The sequence below is a fragment of the Nilaparvata lugens genome, chromosome 12 (assembly GCF_014356525.2).
Source record: "Nilaparvata lugens isolate BPH chromosome 12, ASM1435652v1, whole genome shotgun sequence".
NCBI lineage: Eukaryota > Metazoa > Arthropoda > Insecta > Hemiptera > Delphacidae > Nilaparvata > Nilaparvata lugens.
The window spans coordinates 27,143,238-27,164,380 of record NC_052515.1 but is presented as its reverse complement, the minus strand read 5'-3'; the positions used below and the strand labels follow the sequence as shown (position 1 = coordinate 27,164,380).

At 34.7% G+C, this 21,143-nt stretch overlaps 1 protein-coding gene across 2 annotated transcripts in view; it reads left to right on the top strand.

The window, feature by feature from the left end:
• The window catches only part of LOC111043705 (protein O-mannosyl-transferase TMTC1), a 287,369-nt gene that overhangs the window by 237,094 nt on the left and 29,132 nt on the right, over window positions 1–21,143 (top strand). For both annotated transcript variants that reach the window (XM_039439284.1, XM_039439285.1), the window contains exons 9-10: window positions 13,245–13,412; window positions 15,866–15,979. In XM_039439284.1, coding sequence (XP_039295218.1) covers window positions 13,245–13,412; window positions 15,866–15,979 — 282 coding nt within the window. The remainder of the gene's footprint in view (window positions 1–13,244; window positions 13,413–15,865; window positions 15,980–21,143) is intronic.

Here is a 21,143-nt window from a genome sequence, read left to right as displayed (position 1 = left end):
CTTTACTGACTAACCATACCATTCTTAACAATAATTTTTTAACAAAACTTGCGGGCTGGTATGAAGTTGACCCACACCAATAATTGTAACTATCTGATCTACAAGCGTAAAAAAAGTCAAAATCGTCAAAAACAAACCTTAAATGACACTAAACTTATCATAAACTAATGATAAACTATTGGATTTTTGGAGTGAGTTTAGTTTTGTTTTGTGGTTTCTAAAATTTTCAAATAATACAATGTTTTCAAATTTTGAAAACTTTACGTTTTACAGTTTGGTGCAATATTTTTATTCTTCTCGGTTTTCAATCTGATTAAATTCTAAATTTTGGATTGTATATTTCTGGACTCGGAATTTGATTCAAAGTGAAGCAACTTAACCTACTTTTTAGACATTGTCTTACTACTATCATAGACAAACAATAGCGTAAGTAGATATCCCATGGTATAGGGAATTTATGTCGCAACTTTTACTGTTATCTCAAGCCGATTACTGTAGATTATTGTCAATTTTTACTGTTTTGTTTGGGTGAGAGTGTGTGAACGGCACAATTTGAGAGACTACCAGCGTCACACAGCTGCATAGGAAAGAACTACGTGAACTATCGGCTTGGGATAACAGTAAAAGTTGCGACATAAACGCCCTATACCATGGGTTATCTACTTATGCTATCGTTTGTCTTCGATAGTAGTAAGCCAATGTATAAAAGGTAGGTTATGTTGCTTCACTTTGAATCTAATTCCGAGCATGCTACTATCAAAATTCGGAAAAGGAGCAATTTTGGGCTAGGCCTGTTGATCCTTTTCTAATTATGTATTTGATTTGTTTATTGGTTGTTGAAAATGTAAATTGGATTATTATTTCATTTGAGTCTATTTTTCAAGCATTTCCATTCGAGTTCTAAATGTATTTCAATGTATTCCAGTACCGTTTGCTGATAAGATCTCTACTAAGCAAACAGTATTGCATTGTTGAATAGACTTGACAAAAACGTTGTCAAAAATCCACTTTAATTCTTAGTATTGAATTGCAGTATTGCTTTTTAGTTTTTAGTATTGTATTAGCATTGATTTTTAGTATTGCATTGAATGACCTGCAATATAAACTGTGTAATGTAGTTTGTTATGTAAGTAATGTCATTAAATAAAACTTGATTTGATTTGATCTATGAATAAAATTCCATTTTTAACAATTCTAAGCCAAATTGCAGGCTGATGTGAAATGATCCGCACCAATTGTAACTACCGAAACTAGTATCTAAATACCAAAACAAACCTAGAAAAAACCTCTCAACTTACGATCAATACCATTTCCACCAATTTTTTTTTTAGCCAAATTTCAGTTTGGTCCGAAGCTGACCCGCACCAATTGTGACTCCCAAATCTGAAAGAATCTCAATTTTTTCAAAACAAACCTTTAATAACGCATGATAACAATAAATTTATACTAGTTTCTCAACTGATTCATGAGAAAGTAATTTAGTGGGCTGTTATCATGCCCGGTCAACTTTACAGACGTACATAGTTCCTACTTTTATTTCCTTGTCATGCGTTCAGTTTCCCATCCTGCCAATTATTTTCCTCTTATATTCTCTTTATTTCTGTCCCCGTCTCGGACAAAAATAATGAGAATGGATTATTCGATTGTCTCTCTTTCCCCTCATATAACACGACACACTGTTGTTTCCCAAACAATGTTGCATTTTCTGATGGGATAATTGTGTATTTGTACCTTATCCCAACTGGGAACCATGATACATCTCTGAATGTGATTATTATTAACATTTTTCTCAATAAACATTAAATCTCAATAAAATTTTCTGACTTGACAATAAACCACAAGCAAACCAACGTTTTTTCAAACTCACACAAAATTGGAAAAAAATCCAGACGTGATGATATTCCATAAGCAATGAATTCTAATTTGTTGGGACCACATTTTCAACGACATGCAGTCGTAGATTATTCTAGAAACTTTGTTATAGCAGCGTGCAGTATGATATTATGAATCAAAACCAGGCTACCAACAGCAGATCTCACGTACAAAACACAAACTTTTAATTTGTACTCGCGTTCAAAACACAACTTTTAATTGGTTGAAACGATTGCAAAAGTTCCTTCTGTTCAAGGATTTTTCCATACACGTGTCGGGTAGAAATTGAGAAAAAAAATATTGTTGATGTTTGTTTCGAGTGTCAAACAAACTCGTGCTTGTGTGGTCGAGTTGCTTCTAGTTGCTGCGAGCTCTGAATCTGTGAGCTTCAAACTTGGATCTGTAAACTGTAGATTGGAAAGAAATTCTATAATATGAATATTGTTTGAACTGCGACAACTTTACAATCATTCTAAGTTCAGAAATTGCTGCCGGGTTAATTTTCTCATGGCTTTGCAAGCTAGTCTCAGAGTAAATGAGTATATTGTACAGTCGAAGAAAAAAGAAGGGGAAGAGTGATCTGAATGCAAGAGGAAATGGGAAAGAATGAAATATGAAAAGATTGGAGAAAGAAGGAGATGATTGATCTGGAAGCAGAAGAAGATGGGAAAGAGTGAAGGATAAGATGATTAGTACAGAGAGAGAGGAGGTGAAGGTGCTGACGGAGAGAAAGAATAAAGAGTGATGAGGAGAGAGCAGAGAAGAGCAACGAAATGCAGGATGCAAAAGTAGAGGGAATTAAGTAAAAAGGTAGAATAAGGTGAGATTCAGGTTTAAGATATAGAGATGAAACGGATATAGAAATGAATGTAGAAAGTGGGAATGATGCAGAATTGAAAATGGAACGAACGATAGTGAGAAAGAAGCAAGAGAAGTTGTAGAAATAGGAGGAAGAAATTCTGAAGAAATTCAAAATTAGGAGGAAGAAATTCAGAATGAGGAGAAAATGGATGAGGGAGAAGATTCACGAAGTGAGAATTAATCATGAAATAATATGATGTGTAGTCAAAGATGAAGAAAAATCAACGGAAAAGTGAGGAAAAAGATGTAAAAATAAAGAGAGCATACCGTGGAGAGAGAGAGATGTAGACTCCATAGGTTACAATATTGGAAAGAGCTAAAGAATGAGTAGGAGGAGCAGAGGGATGGAAAACGAGATGATTCAATTTTTTTAGAAGATAGAGTTCAGGAGATAGAAGATTAGGCTAGATGTGTGGAAGAAGAAAGGAGATGATGAGAGAAAAATGACAGATGAAAATAAATCTGAGAATTTGATGATCAGAAAGAAAAGAAGCAAGTAATGATGAGAGATCAAAAAGAATTATCAAGAGAGATCAAGAAAAATTAGAAGAATATGAAAAGGAGCTCAAAGAGGGAGATAAGAAAATGATACAAATATGATCGTGGTGGAGGGGGATAGAAGGCGAAGATGGTGGTGATAAACAGAAACAGTTCCAACACGAATTTAGAAGAGGAGGAGAAGAAGAGAGAAAGTCTAGGAGATGAAAGGGAAATATGGCTACGGTTTTAGAAGGAGGGAAATAAGAGAATAAGTCTAGGAGACGAAAGAGAAACAGTTACGATTCTGGACGAAGCGAAATGAGAATAAGAAGAAACAGGGAACGAATATACAAGGAAGAAGAATGACAAAATAGAATAGGGAATAATTTCCTTTCCATTCTTGTTGATTGCATGACAGAGACGCAAAGTTTCCCACAGATCCGACTTATTTCAAGTCAGAAAGCTGGAAAGTTGTCACACAACTTAACTAAGTCCTTTTACAGAGAGCTTAGTTCTAAGCGATTGCGGTGTGTTTGACGAGAAAGCAGGCCCTAACTTCGCTTTAAGTAGAAGACTGCCCAGCAATATTCTCAATTATTATAACTGCTATTATTGCACTTTTCTCTTGTGTTCTCATAACTGCAGACTAAGCTTCAAAGGGGAGTTTAGTTCAGCTCATAAGTGTCCTATTCTTCCAGCTAGATTGTTTTCTAAGAGCTATTTTCATTGTATTTATTGTGGACTATGTCGAATGATAATGTAGCTTCAAATAGAATGAACAACTCAAATGGAAGAATGTATTTTAGACTATTTAAAAAATCGGGAGGAGCTAGGCCAATGGCAGGCGTTCATGCTCTTGACCATAGCAGTACTCACCTACTAGTATAAATTCTGCTGCTCTTGTATTTAGTTTTAGTTTATCAGAGATTGACAATGGTGTAATAACTGAAACCGGTCTTTCTTATTATCAATAAATCAGTGGTTTTTTGACAATTTCTTAGTCTTTTTCATTCAATATTTAAAAAATAATTCATCTTTGAATAGAATCAAAAACATATAACAAAAGAATGTATTAAGACAATGTCAAATGATAATTATTCAGCTCAAAATAGAGTGGACTATATAACATGATTTTGTATTCAGTTTGAAATCATAGGAAGTCATCATAACTTACTCATAGCTTGAAGTTTTTTGATACAGTTTGTACGCTGCGGAAACGAACATAGGAATTGATAGACAAATTATAATATTTTGTAAAATATAAGGTTATATGATAAAAAAGAGGGAGTTTAAGTGAAAATGTTAGCTCTAGAGATTTCTCATGTGATAAATTATACAGTAAAAAGTAAATTCGTATGGCTTTTGTTGGTGGGGAGTCCCTTGCGGGAAGGTCCCACCGCCTGAATATATAATTTAAGCCGTCAATGGGCCTTACGACTGTCATACTTCAGCCGGGACCGACAGTTTAACGTGCCCATCCGATAACACTGTAATTATACAGTGATTATGATTATTGTGATTGGGCCTACACAAATGATAGGCTGTTTATTGAAGAATAATTATATAAGTTGAGTGATTCGAAAAAATCACCATGGAATAGTTGTTCATCAATGTTGCAAAACATTGAAAATACATGGAGAATTATTCATATATTGTCACGTTATTCTTCATATTAAAATAACGATTAGCCTCCTGCTTGGCATCAGTCGGTAAAGCATGAGATTTAATATAATTAGGTCGTGGTTTTTCTAATAGTATTCAGTCTTAAAAAATCTTGATAGGCCTAGATATGGGCTTCTCCAATAACTCTTGTAATTCAATAAATAATAAATATATATAAAAATGATACTTATACTATAGTGTTGAGGAATAAAAAATAAATTGCACACCGTGAAAGTTTCATACATATATTACACAAATAATGCAAAGATCAATCGAGGCAAAAAATATATATAGAGCGATAAAAAATATAATATAAAAATAGAACAATAATTTTATATCAGCAAAATATCACAGGCTAAACTTTATATTCTAGATTTATGGCACGAATCATTACCATGTGCCTTTATCTTAAAATCATATGCATTCTTTTGCATGTAGCTGCGACATGCACTTGCTAATACTTGTCGACTTGGATAATTCAATCAAAAATATGTGCTCTAAGATCAGCTTGATAAATTAGCCACTAATAATCCAAATATATATATATATTAAAATCTCTAGTATTTAGTAGATTTATTTGTATCGAATATATATTTTCATCTCAGGGTGCAAGATTCGGCACCTGACGGAATAGGTAGAGCCATTCATCTAGTGAATTAGAACTATGATAAATTATCGCAAATTGTATTGCAAAAAATTAAATATTATATGCATATGTTTTAATAGCCTAGATTTCGTACTTCTTTGATTAAATAGAAATTTCTAAAAATATTGATCTATATATTTTTCTTTCAATTAAATACCTTTAATACTAATTTTTACTTGCGCAAGTATTACTCTTATTAATTTCTCAATTTATAATAACCCTTTCGGCGAGCTAGCTTTGATCATCAGATTAATTCGAAGCACTAGGGCGCCCATCACTAATTCAAATTTAATCACTCACGTGTCGAAAATCTTCTTGTAAGCCGCCGATGTCGATCCAACTCCATGTGGTCCGGGAATATGGTAGCCGGAATCGTCTCCTCCAGGGGTTATAAATTTAATTAAAATGAAAATGACTTCTGCTTCACAATAGCATCACGAAGTCTTTTAAGAAATTTAATAATTTACTTTAACTTTAATTTTTACAAAATTATTAATAAGGTACTTCGCTCTAAAATATTTGGGGTCCTCTTATGGTGGCATCTGGCTGGCGAGTGCTGGTTCTTCCTTCTCAAGTTTTACAGATCCTCTTTCCGACTTTCAAATTAGCATAAAATTTAAATATCTCAATCCTCCGCCATTAAATTCAAATAGATCTTACAAAAAATGCCAAAATATTGCTTAGATTATATGATTAATAATTTCTTTGCATTCGAGCCATATCGATAACATAGATTACACAAATTTTTAACACAAATCTAGTACATTTATATAAATATATATAAATATTTTTGAATTGGCCTACAGTTGCCGCCTATTAACTGCCGTTTTACTATTGGTGCATGCAAATTTTATTCGGTATTCATGCGCCTGGTAACTCTTATTTCCTGAATACATTAAATTATTTTTATTTGGTTTTTTATTTATGCTCTTTGCATGCTAGTTAATATTCTATACATTAATATTAATTCCATGCTACCTAATAATTAGCCACGTGGACAGGTGTTTTTTCACATTGCACACCATCCGATTGCAATAAAGCTCTGCCAAGGGGTTTTGGTCAGATTCTACGTTCTTCGGTTTGATCGATCTCTAGGTCACCGATCCGTGAATACATCTACATAACCTCAATCTTCAAATATTTTATATAATAATCTATTTATGAGCAATAAACTTCCTTCAAATCCTTTTTAGGTTCTTGTACCATTTAGCCAGAACAAGCTGATGCTATCTAATCTTGGTTATTATCTGCTTGGCGATATTAGCCAATTACTTTATTTTTAGACCTATTACTATTTCTGTTAGGGCTTTTTATCTACCCAGATTTAATATGTTACACGCGCCCCTGGGTTTGAATTCAAAATATTTGAGAATCACAATGTTTTTAATGAAAACCCACCCTTCAATACATCGATATACACTATACTTTATTATAAATTATACTCTCATACTTCTATCACAGATCGCAGACATATTTGCTGCATCTCCTTTATACCTTTATCAAATACAATAACAAATTCTCCTCCTCAACACACATAAAATATCATAAATATAAACTTCTAAACGTACTCCTCCTGACAACACTTAAAACATAGTAATTTTTAAATTCGCCGCTTGCAGGGCCGCCAACTTAACTACACACATTTCATAATTCTCATAAATGATTCCTTTTAGACAATAATTTCGATTCATAAACTTCTGGGCTTATATCTTATAGTATTTCTTAGGTCTTAATATAAATAATTTTCTATACATCAGGTACAATACTTTCTTTTGCTAATGGTTCTTTGGTTTTGGTAGCTGGTATTCACTTTAAGTCTTTTTCAGGTAACAAACGTGGCATAATTAAAAGTAATAAATATAAAAACATATAAATAAATATATCGACATTAATAAATATAATAAATAACAATAATAAATAACTCTTTGGGTACAGTACTTCTTTTTATAAACATATGTTCAACAGACATTACATTCATTTGATTTGGGTGGCTTTGGTCAGCTGGTCGCTGTTCTACATTTCATAGTGCTACATGTTACATCAGAATTTGCTATCGACTTTCATAACTAACCTAACTGCTCAATTTTTTCTCTTAAAAAGGTAATTAACAAATTTTAATTTTATTATCCCCGCTTGTGTCCTTTTTTATCTGATGTATATGATTTAATTACATATTTAAAAATTGTTCTTTTCCTTATTGCAGGCTTCTAACGGCTGGAAGGAATTAAAACATTGGATTGTTGCCACGAGGTCCTATACCAATATTAAATTTATTAAGGAAGGTTAGTAATCGGTTTGATAATAATGTTTTCCTTGATTTTCTTATCATATTTATTTCAAATTCTGTGATATGGCATGTAAAAATCCCGTGGTTTACTTGCATCTTCTTGTATTCTGTTTGTAGATGTTGTAGGCTGGTGAGGTTATCTGCTGTTGATTTGTGAGGCTGTCCTATTGATAATTTATCTTCATGAATTTAAAGCCCTTGTATCTGGTGTATTCCTTTAAATAATTCCAAGCTTCATTTATGATAATTCCTTTTAATCCATTCTTTTTCCAATCAATCTGTACTCTTAACTCATCCTTCCTTTCATTATTTTCATCTAATATTCTTAATTTCGGCTCATTATAACTCATTAGGCTTACAACAATAAACATTTTTATAAATTTAAATTTCCAATTATCAATCGTAGATTCATTTAATAATAACAATATAATATTTTCCATCCTATCTACAACACAGTCTTTTATTAATATCACAGCCATTATTACAAACATTAAACACCATATCCAAACATTTATCATCCTTTTAATAGCATAATCTCTCATCATATCATATCCAGGTATTTCCATTTTATTAATATTATTCCTTGTTTCTCTCACTCTTATTAACCACCTTCCATTATTCATTAGTCCATCTTCCATTTTCTTGTTGCCCATGCACGAATCCGTATTTGTTCTGGTAGTAGCTCCATTTTTGTTCCAATTATTACTTCCATTTTGCCGGTCACATCGTCGATCATAGTTTTTAAAACGTATGTGCCGCGGATGCAGGTTGTCGGCAATCTCTTCCTGTCCTCCTTGGTGCCGGTCCGGAATCCTCCTTGGCCTCTTGAAGCGTGCATGCGGCCTCCATCGGCGCGCGCGGTTCCTCCTTCGTCGCTTCTTCCGCCTCCGGGCCTTGCGATGCTGGTACCTTTGGTTATGTAGTCCGTTCTCCTCGTCCTGATGCCGGTCGGGTGTCCTCGGGCGCTTCCGTCTCCGGGCCTTGCGGTGGTCGCCCCTCTTGTCCGGTAGTCCGTCCTCCCTGGTGCCATCCTCTTGGTCCTCTATCCTGGGTTCCTTGGGGTGCCTTGGTGGGGTCGAATGATGCGCGGGTGCGGTGGCGGTCTCTTGATGCGCGGGTGTGACTTTCAAAGCGGGTAGTATGGTGGCGGTCTCCTCCTGGCGGCTGTTTATTTTTGGCAGTGGTGGGATTTCAGCATTATTATAGTGTATCGGTTCTTGTTGTAGGGTTGTGGCCGGTAGTGATTCTTCGGTGGCGGGTTGCTCTTCGGCGGGGAACAGGATACTTAGTAGGGATTGATGCTTGCGGCTGGTTTTTGGTGGTGGTTTATCTGGTATTGGCTTTTGTTCTTCTAATAATATTTCCGGTAAATCATTTCTAAGGTGGTGTATGATGTTGAAATATCTGATTTTCTTTGTTTGTTTCATTGGAGCTTGTAGGTGTTATATCAGGGGTATCATATAGTCCTGGTTTATTAGCTGTAGCTTTCTGTGTATCTGGTGGCGGGTTGTTGGGTGTTGGGTTCTGTGTTTTTTGGTGATTTGATCTGGACGCATGCTCTAATGTGTAGTTTGTACTTATTTGATGAGGTGGCGGTTTGTAATTTTTGTCGTAATTATTCTGAGTGTTATCATTATTTGTGTTAAATCGATCACGGCCATAATAATACTTTCTTTCATAGGTTTGCTGTGGATAATGGTTTGTTTGACGATTCTGAAAACTTCTATTATTCCAGCTGTTATTTTGATTATGATTATAGCGGCGTTAAATTGAGGGGTAGATCGTGAGCAATCATATGGTACTGATTCATAATTTTGGCTGTTATACTGATTAAATTTTGAGTTATGTTGATTTTGTGCGTATCTCTGGTCTGAACGGTGGTTTGACATTGCCATCACAGACTGTATGCCATATAAATGATTTATCAGCTGCTTGCAATCAGTAATGGGTTGTGTGGCGAGTGCCATTCTAACTTGATACGGTAGCTTCTTTAAAATAATACTAGCTAATGCCGATTCATTAATGGGCTCGCTCAATTGAGAATTTTTAAACTGTAGGGCAGTGATGAAAGTGGTACATGCACCGTCTAAGTTAGGGTTGAAATCGCATGATATAATGTCCGCTAGCACGTCCAACTGTTTACTTCTGCTCCAATACTGTTCCAGGAAGACAGCTACAAACTCATCCAATGATGTAAATTCATGGGCTCTACTCTGAAAGAACATCAGGGGTTCGCCAATCAATAAACTAGTCAAACGAAGACGCCAAAAATTCCAAGAGGTGGGTGTTAATGATTGAACTAGTTTTATCTGATCTATAAATTCTTTAGGTTGGAGATAGCGGTCTGTATTGTCAAAACGGCCTAATTCATTGAAACTGTGTAGTGAATCAAACGTTGCTATGGGAATAGGCTCTATATTCTCGTGCGGAAATTGATGTATTTGACTTTCAAGTTGTACTATGTTTTGATTTGTATCAGAATTTGGGTGAGCTATTTCATGAATTTGCGAAGTGTTTTGTGCTGGTAGGTTATCTATTCTTTCGTTTAACTCACAAGTGACAGTATCTATTTTTGCTGTTAAATCGGTTGTAATTAGTTCTTGATTTTCAGCGGTAGATGCTGATATTGTGTCCGCAGTTTCCTTACCCGTTCTTACCGATGTATCCTTCACTGATTCCCGCATTTCCTTCATTTCCGCCTTCAAGTCCTTCATTACCATGGTCATTGTTTTTTCTAAACTATTAGAAAATGACTTGATCATCCCCTCTACTATAACCCTTCTTATTGCTTCTTGGGAGACATTTAACGGTTTATTACTGTTCACAGGATTCTTGGCGGTGACTGAAGAGATCTGGGCGTTGGACTCCATCGCGCCCCCCTCAGCGTCGATCTCCGCTACTATCGCCGTCTGCAGTGTGTCTGCTACCTTACTTTGCGTGGACGAAAAGAGACTCATATTTTAAAAATGGATTAAGTGTCAAGTGTTTGTTAAAAAAGTGAAAGTTTTGGCCAACAAGGCATTAATAAGGACACAAATGAGGATAGGCCTATGGACATTACAAGCCAGGTAACCTATTTATTACTTAAGCTCTTATAATATAATAATACTATTCATTGATTTCTGACTAGCAGTTTAGGCCCATAAAATATAATCTCTCTCTATAAACATGTAATTTTTCACAGTACTAATAATATAAAATTTTCTTTAAAACATATAATTTCTCTCTATTTAAAGCTCTTGTTTCCCCAAAAAGTAATACAAATTTTCCTTCGCCAGTTTTCCTCACAACTCGTATAAGTTATCTATAATTTTCAATATGGTTATTGACCTAATTTCAAATAATTATTCAATGAGCTTGGCTCTCATCATCAGCCCCACGTTGGGCGCCATGTCTTTGTGTCACGTTATTCTTTATATTAAAATAACGATTAGCCTCCTGCTTGGCATCAGTCGGTAAAGCATGAGATTTAATATAATTAGGTCGTGGTTTTTCTAATAGTATTCAGTCTTAAAAAATCTTGATAGGCCTAGATATGGGCTTCTCCAATAACTCTTGTAATTCAATAAATAATAAATATATATATAAATGATACTTATACTATAGTGTTGAGGAATAAAAAATAAATTGCACACCATGAAAGTTTCATACATATATTACACAAATAATGCAAAGATCAATCGAGGCAAAAAATATATATAGAGCGATAAAAAATATAATATAAAAAAATAGAACAATAATTTTATATCAGCAAAATATCACAGGCTAAACTTTATATTCTAGATTTATGGCACGAATCATTACCATGTGCCTTTATCTTAAAATCATATGCATTCTTTTGCATGTAGCTGCGACATGCACTTGCTAATACTTGTCGACTTGGATATTCAATCAAAAATATGTGCTCTAAGATCAGCTTGATAAATTAGCCACTAATAATCCAAATATATATATATATTAAAATCTCTAGTATTTAGTAGATTTATTTGTATCGAATATATATTTTCATCTCAGGGTGCAAGATTCGGCACCTGACGGAATAGGTAGAGCCATTCATCTAGTGAATTAGAACTATGATAAATTATCGCAAATTGTATTGCAAAAAAAAAATTAAATATTATATGCATATGTTTTAATAGCCTAGATTTCGTACTTCTTTGATTAAATAGAAATTTCTAAAAATATTGATCTATATTTTTCTTTCAATTAAATACCTTTAATACTAATTTTTTACTTGCGCAAGTATTACTCTTATTAATTTCTCAATTTATAATAACCCTTTCGGCGAGCTAGCTTTGATCATCAGATTAATTCGAAGCACTAGGGCGCCCATCACTAAATTCAAATTTAATCACTCACGTGTCGAAAATCTTCTTGTAAGCCGCCGATGTCGATCCAACTCCATGTGGTCCGGAATATGGTAGCCGGAATCGTCTCCTCTAAGGGGTTATAAATTTAATTAAAATGAAAAATGACTTCTGCTTCACAATAGCATCACGAAGTCTTTTAAGAAATTTAATAATTTACTTTAACTTTAATTTTTACAAAATTATTAATAAGGTACTTCGCTCTAAAATATTTGGGGTCCTCTTATGGTGGCATCTGGCTGGCGAGTGCTGGTTCTTCCTTTTCAAGTTTTACAGATCCTCTTTCCGACTTTCAAATTAGCATAAAATTTAAATATCTTAATCCTCCGCCATTAAGTTCAAATAGATCTTACAAAAAATACCAAAATATTGCTTAGATTATATGATTAATAATTTCTTTGCATTCGAGCCATATCGATAACATAGATTACACAAATTTTTAACACAAATCTAGTACATTTATATAAATATATATAAATATTTTTGAATTGGCCTACAGTTGCCGCCTATTAACTGCCGTTTTACTATTGGTGCATGCAAATTTTATTCGGTATTCATGCGCCTGGTAACTCTTATTTCCTGAATACATTAAATTATTTTTATTTGGTTTTTTATTTATGCTCTTTGCATGCTAGTTAATATTCTATACATTAATATTAATTCCATGCTACCTAATAATTAGCCACGTGGACAGGTGTTTTTTCACATTGCACACCATCCGATTGCAATAAAGCTCTGCCAAGGGGTTTTGGTCAGATTCTACGTTCTTCGGTTTGATCGATCTCTAGGTCACCGATCCGTGAATACATCTACATAACCTCAATCTTCAATATTTTATATAATAATCTATTTATGAGCAATAAACTTCCTTCAAATCCTTTTTAGGTTCTTGTACCATTTAGCCAGGACAAGCTGATGCTATCTAATCTTGGTTATTATCTGCTTGGCGATATTAGCCAATTAATGATAAACTTACATTTACCTAATTTTGTACATGAAATTAACAAATATGGATAAAATTCAAGAAATATATACCTAATATGAATACAAGCATAATTTTTTTTTACAGTGCCGGAGCTGTACTTCTGATAGTATATGGAGCGCAGATTCTCAACGACTCTGGAATTATAAAGCAGAGAAAAAGACTGAAACTGGCTTTTCTGATTCTACTGGCGTGTTTTTCGTTCAAAACCGTCTACAGAAATCGAGATTGGGCCACGAGGGAGTCCCTTATCAGGTAACCAATCACCCAGTTCATATAAATACTGTAATTGAAACCATATCGATTCATCATAATAGTTGAAAGGAAACAAATAAAGTTTCATGCGTTTTTATCCAAATACAGAGTTGAGCAATGAAGTATGGATAGTTTAAAGTAACAGCAGGCTAAAACACTTTCAAAACTCCAATTTTTTCCTTCCTGTGTTTCTTCAATGTTGCTATTTTAACTATCAGAACGAAAAAATCTGGTGTGGCGCACTCACACAACTTTCCTTGCCGTTATGAAAATTTATCACCTGACGCTAGTGTTCCCGCGCATCTCAAGTCTACTATTCAAAGATTTAAGCCAGCTGGTGACAGGACTATAACGCTGGAGACACACGAGGTCTGCTATCTCTTCATAGAGAATGATTCAATAGAATCAAAAGTTTGCAATTGAAATAATAACATTTACTCGAATTTCGAGCTTATTTTAAATTTTAGGTGAAAATGTTACTGAACATAATTGTAGATATTTTCATGCTCAATCTTTTCCATTTGGAATTTTTTGTTTAAATTGTATCTGAAACCTGATAATGGGGAATCTAAAATCAAACTTTACCTAAATGGGGCGGAGCTCCTGAGATTTTTACAGATATGAGACTCGTGGCAGTTGATAGAGCTTATCAATGACTTTTCTAGGTATGAATTTGATCGAAATCGTTGGAGCCGTTTTTGAGGAAATCGCGAAAAACCCTGTTTTTGACAACATTTACGCCATTTTAGCCGCCATCTTGGATTGCATTTGATCGAAAATGTTCGTGTCGGATCCTTATAGTGTAAGGACCTTAAGTTCCAAATTTTCCAAGTCATTCCGTTGATTGGGAGATGAGATATCGTGTACACAGACGCACATACACTCATATATATACACACACACACACACACACACACACACAACACACACCACACCACACACACACACACACACACACACACACAACACACCACACACACACATACAGACCAATACCCAAAAACCAGTTTTTTGGACTCAGGGGACCTTGAAACGTATAGAAATTTAGAAATTGGGGTACCTTAATTTTTTTCGGAAAGCAATACTTTCCTTACCTATGGTAATAGGGCAAGGAAAGTAAAATTGTTGCAATGAGCTGATTAAAAACTACAATCTAGTGACTAGCAGCTAGTCATTGGTTCTAGTTATACAACTAAGCTAATACAGGTGGCTCAAATCCTGGCATTTGCTAGAAAATAACTTAGAACTAGCAATTTCTATCTCTTTTTCAACCGACCCATTGATAGCCTAACGAACAAAAATATAATCAGTAGAATAGCGTCTGTTTTTTCAATACTGTACTCGATTGTAAACGTTGAGGAAAGTATTTCAATTCATAATTTATACGGTGCACTCTATGTCAAGTGCAGTTTTATAATTAGTGTAATACTCTACTCTTGACCTCTCATAATGTGGATTTTAATTTCTCCTCTTGTCCAGCAAAGGGGAGTAGGATATGCTATAACTAATAATTCCAATAATGCATCCACATAATATTCTTTTAATTTTCTATAGTACATCAACAATATACTTGCATTGAATATCCAAGATATTCAATAGACTTTCCCAGTATATCCATGAATAGAGAGAAAAATCACGCAAAAAAGTACTGCAAGATAAATTGCTTAACCTTCCACTCCACTTATTGGGGGTGGAGGAGATCACAAGTTCTGTTCACCTATTTAGCATTCCATCTTGATTAAGTGAAATATTAATTTGGACTTGGGTTTCTGATTCCTATTACGGAATCTATCCACAACAAGCTGGTCTTAAGCTGCGTTTACACCAAAATTATTAACATTTTGTTAATAACTTAATCCTCATAGATTCTATCAGATTGAACATAACTTATCATATACATGATGAACATATGTGTTTGTCAAGTTCCGTTCAATCTAATAGAATCTATAAGGATTGAGTTATTAAAACTTTGTTCATAACTTTGGTGTAAATGCAGCTTTAGATTGATTGTGAACTGAATTGGATATTTGATTTTATCATTGAATTTATTCTCATTTCCCGTCTAGGTCTGGACTGAGGGCCCTACCACACAAGTTTTGTTCACCTATTTAGCATTCCATCTTGATTAAGTGTAATATTAGTTTTGACTTGGGATTTTGATTTCTATTACGAAATCTATCCACAACAAGCTGGTCATAAGCTGCGTTTACACCAAAGTTATTAACAACATGTTAATAACTTAATCCTTATAGATTCTATTAGATTGAACATAGCTTATCATAAACATGATGAACGTATGTGTTTGTCAAGTTCCGTTCAATCTAATAGAATCTATAAGGATTAAGTTATTAAAATTTTGTTAATAACTTTGGTGTAAACGCAGCTTTAGATTGATTGAGAACTGAATTGGATATTTGATTTTATCATTGAATTTATTCTCATTTCCCATCTAGGTCTGGACTGAGGGCCCTACCACACAATGCTAAGATGCACTACAACCTCGCCAACTATCATAGAGACACATCGAGAGCTGATCTGGCTGTCAAGCATTACAGGGAAGCTTTAAGGTGAGTTCAAGTCTAAAGCTTTAATCAAATTCTATGCATCTCATGTGTTAATGTATCCGAAATTCGAAATTGAATAAGTGGTGACATTTCTCCGATTGTATTATTTGGGGGATTGATATTGATCTATTTTATTGCTATGAGACGATCGGTGTGGAAGAAGAAAGAAGAATTTCTGCTTTTGAGACATGGGGCTATAGAAGAATGCTGAGGATCAGTTGGAGAGAGAGAGAGAGAAGGTAACGAATGAAGAGGTGTTTCAAAGAGTTGAAGAGACAGGTAGTCTACTGAAAGAAATAAAAAAAAAGAAAAGCGCACAATTTGTTGGTCATATTCTTCGACATGAAGGACTACCATACACGTTTCGATCGGCTCAAAGGCCCGCACTGTTCAGTCCAGGCCTTTACTCCGATCGAAGATATGGTGTCGCCTCAAGGCTGGTTTGTGTGGCCTCACTGCAATCCAGTGAGGCCCGGCCCGAAGGCGGATTCATTTTAATTGCTCTTGAGACAGAACTGAACGTAGGTGAGGGAACCTGGTTTCGACTGATGGCCAAACCACCCGCTCTTTCTCCTCCGTCATATTTTCTACCCTTGGTCAACACGTTTTGCATTGACGTTTTGCAACAATTGACTTTGCAACTCGGACAATAAGTTTACGTGGGTGATCTTCCTCCTTTCAAGCCATGACTTCGCCCACATGCTCCTTTTACGTTTTTTTTTTTTATATTGGACACTGCACACATTAACACTGCGATAGCTTGTAGGTCTTCAATAGATGACATGTCGTCTTGAACTGAATTTACTGAAATGTATTGCACTAAAATTTACTAAAATCTGCACAAAACACCAATAGAGCTCCTTCAAATAGAGCTCCCGCGAGACTCGATACTTCAGTTACCAGGAATGTGATGAGCGTGTGAAAGCTTCTGAGTCTTGCCGAAAGATTAAATCACTGACATACAACGGCCGAAAGGCCGACCGGTACGTGATTGCGGAGACCGGCATTCAGGCCCGGCGTGAATGCCTGGACTGAACAGTCCGGGTCTTCGAGCCGATCGAAACGTGTATGGTAGGCCAAAAAAACAAAAAACATAATGGAGGGAAGGTTTGCTCGAGGAAGGCCAAGACTGGAGTACATATAGAACAACTGAAGAACGATCTGAGATGTGACAACTACAGAGACCTTAAAAGGATGGCGGGTGACAGAGAGGCATGGAGAGCTGCTGCCAACCAGCCCAACAAATGTTAACCGAAGAAAGAGAAGACTCATGAGTTAGATCATGTTGGAAAGTCATCAAAAGTGTGACTTTTGTGTGACTATTTGGATTGGATATTCAGGAACAACTTTCATACTTAGGAAAATCATGTTATACATTTTTTAAATGACATTTATTATAATGTAATGTTGATGAACTCATATATATTGTTCACAAATGGCAAACAATGATTAGACTATCAGAAGTCAAAGTATTGTGCGATCACGAATTTATGAGTGGACTTATTCAACTTTGACTCACAAATTATTATTTTATATTAATATTATTTTTTTTAATATGATGATGAATCGTATAAATAATGGAAAATTACTACAGTTCAAAGACTACACAATAGTATTCCAAAAGTGGAACTCCATTACTTCAATTCCACTACAGTAGTATTTCAACAGCTCTATACTGATAAGCTACTGTTATCCTTCCAGCAGTGGCTCTCTTTTTTCCGACTGCCATGAACTGATCGCATTTGTTTTCCAATACGCGAGTCGGCGTATTAATAGGGACGACGCGCAATTGATTCAGGCGTTCCAGTTGAAAAGGCAAACAAAGGACACACTGAAAAAGGGGACACAACAGTCGAGGAAAGAGAGAGAGAAAACTATAGAGGGAACTGGTGGAGCAAAAGAGAGAGAGTGATATGAGGAACGTCTAGTTTTAATATGGAAATTGGATATTGATATCATACTCCAAACCTACCATTACACTGCAAGCGTTTAGCAAAACAAAAACAAAACAAAAAAACTGCTTCTCATCTCTCCCTTAACGGGGTTCTCTTTCCCCCCACACCCCACCGATTTTTTTCGAAAATATCAGGACACAACTACCCGATTTTGAATTATTCAAAAACTTCATACCAATCCCAAAACCTTCAAGCTTTTATTGTATACGTGTTCAATGAATGGACAAAACTTCAATGATTCCAGAGTTCTGACATTGTTAGATTAGGCCGCAATCATATTATGAGCCGCTGGATTTCAAGGGTTGTTCGGTTGATTTAGCATGCAGCTAGAGGGAAATGAATTGGCCGATTAATTCATTGAAAGTGTGGAAATGAATTGGGGGATTAATTCACTGGGAGTGTTGAGAAATCATTGATGGATTGTGAGTGTTTACGGGTAGTGAACAAGCAGGATGCTGGGGAATGAATTGGCAATGAATTCATTTGTAGTGCAAAAGAGGATTATCGGTGTTGAAATTAGTTATTGGAGGGTTTCAGAACGGCTTATGAATACGAGAACGAATAGTGTGAGTTCTCGATAAAACACTGTGTAACTAATCACATTCGCCGCTTTTTATGTCATTGTTTCACCATCATAAAGATTTATCATGATAATTATCTCTAGTATTTAAATCGAGAAGTGATAATATTTGTGTTAATGTTGTGACTGAAAATTATTTAACCATCATATTGTTCTGATAGAAATCTCTGGTAATTCAATCGAATAAGAGTATTTGAATGGAATTTATTCAACAATACGAAGAGTAGATAAAATTTGTTGAATAAGAGTTGATATTGTGAATTTCTCCCTGATAGGAAAACACAGTTTTATTATTATTTTTTTTATATTTTTCACAAAGAAGCACTGATTGGGGGAGAAAAACTAAGGATACTCCTTGTACTATTTCTGTCCTAAATTTAGATAACATTTTAAAAGTCCAAAATAGGGTTATGATTTCACTTCACTAAAATTTAGTGAATCTATTTTTGTAACTTCCACATTAATTTATTGAATCTGTTGGAAGGACTGCATTATTTATGTATCATCCAAATTCATTAAATCTGTTAAAAGGACTCCATCTCACAGCTGGAGATTTATTGGTTTCAACAAAAAACTGGAATACTGTGTTTAGTTTTCCTGTGTACAAATATGGTGGATGTGACAAAAATAAAGCTATGTTTTTATCAAAACAATATAAAAATCATAAAGCACCCTTTATTAAAAAGAAAACAAAAAACTTCAAAAATAGCTCAACAGCTAGTTTCGGTGATCACACCATCGTCAGGTTATGAAGAAAACTATGTTTTTCTCAAATTACAGAGAGCAACAATATTTCTACAATTTGGTATTGTATTATCTGCTGTTGTATTATAAATGTATTCTTACCATGGTTATATTTTTAATTTTACATTGTTATTCTGTCTATTTTTATGTTTTGACTTGGCCTGTATGTTCTTTTTTGGCTCAATAAAATGAATTTGAATTTGAATTATTCATCAGTCGATTTATAATTCCATTTGGAACAATATTAAATGATAAGAGTTCTATTGATAAAACTGATTTATATTTAGGGCCGGTTTCCGAGCTCGGGATTTAGCTTAGTTGTAGACTTTGAGAACAGCAGGAGTCGCAGGCTTTCCGTAACGGGGCGGAGTCATAGTTTTAGTTACAGACACGTTTAAATGAAATTTTGAAAAAACTAGATTATTGAACAGAAATATTGAAATTAAGAGAAAATAGTGTAAAGTTTCACCTATTTTGAATTATTCAGGAATGTTTTATTTCGTCAAGGAATAACGTTTGCAATAATTATAGAAATGAGAAAATAAAGATTTTCATAAAAACTGCGACCACGCCCTCTATATCTGAGGTTTCAGATATTTGGAATTATCTAGGAATGTCTCATTTCGTCAAGGGATAACGTTTGCAATCAAAGACCTTGAAGAAATAATAATTAATAACATCTTTAAGGTCTTTGTTTGCAATTATAGAAATGAGAAAATAAAGATTTTAACAAAAAACTGCGACTACGCCCCGTTTCGGAAAGCCAATTTTCTGACTCCAGCTGTTCAAAGTCTAGAACTTGGCTAAATCCCGAGCTCGAAAACCGGCCCTTAGAGTTTATTCTTTGTGTAGAGTAATATCATATCAAAGTCATGAGCTAAATATTACAGATACTGATGCCACTTGAATTCCATTATTAGAAAAAGTAATATATCAAGAAAAAAACTTTCATTATTGATCACATATGTATTGCTGATAACAGCGACATTCCATAATCTAAAATAAGTATAATATTATGGAAATGTGGGATTATTCAAAAAAGATTTAAGCAGTCACTCAGCAATTAAATTCTAAAGTAAAGTTCCACGACTAATTATCTCCTTTCGTAATGATTCTTCTCCTTCTGTTTGTTTTTGTGTTCATTTTTCCTCTTCTCTTTCTCTTCTCTTTTCTTATGTTCTTCTTGTTTCACCACTCTTACTCCTCACATTTCTCTCTTTTGCTTTTGTATTCATTTTTCTCTTCTCTTTTCTTCTGTTCTTCTAGTTCCACTACTCATACTCCTCACTTTTCTCTCTCTTTTCATCACTTCCTCTATCACACCCATCTGCCATTCGAGAAAGAATAAAGATTTCAACTTCTTTATCGATCAGCTTTCCGAGGTGTTATTTTAATTATGCACAAGCTTTTATCAGAGTTCGACTTTCACGCGGTCGGAAATACTATGATTATCGACGACTTGACAGCTGGAGCCACTGGGAAAGGTGTCATCCCTGAACAAAAATCAGCCCTAGCATGTAAAACTGCTTAATAGTACCTCTTACCATGGAACACTATTATTAGAGTCCTGATACCTATATTTAAACTCTAGACACCTGTCTCCATCAAGAAATAGATACCTGTATTTGAAATGAAATACTCGACAGTCTGGTCTTGAAGGCAATTATTAATATCCCAGTAATATTTAGCTCTTGTCAATAGCATTGCTTCAAAAATCTTTAGATAATATAGGCGAGGTTTTCTATAGAATTGAAGGAGACTTACGTCGAGAATAAGGTGCAAGAGATTTTTTCGTGATTACACTTCCTTGTAGTAATTATTTACTAGAACTAGGCTATGAATGTTTCTCCTGTTTTTTTCCCTGTGAGTTTATGGTAGAAAAGTATAG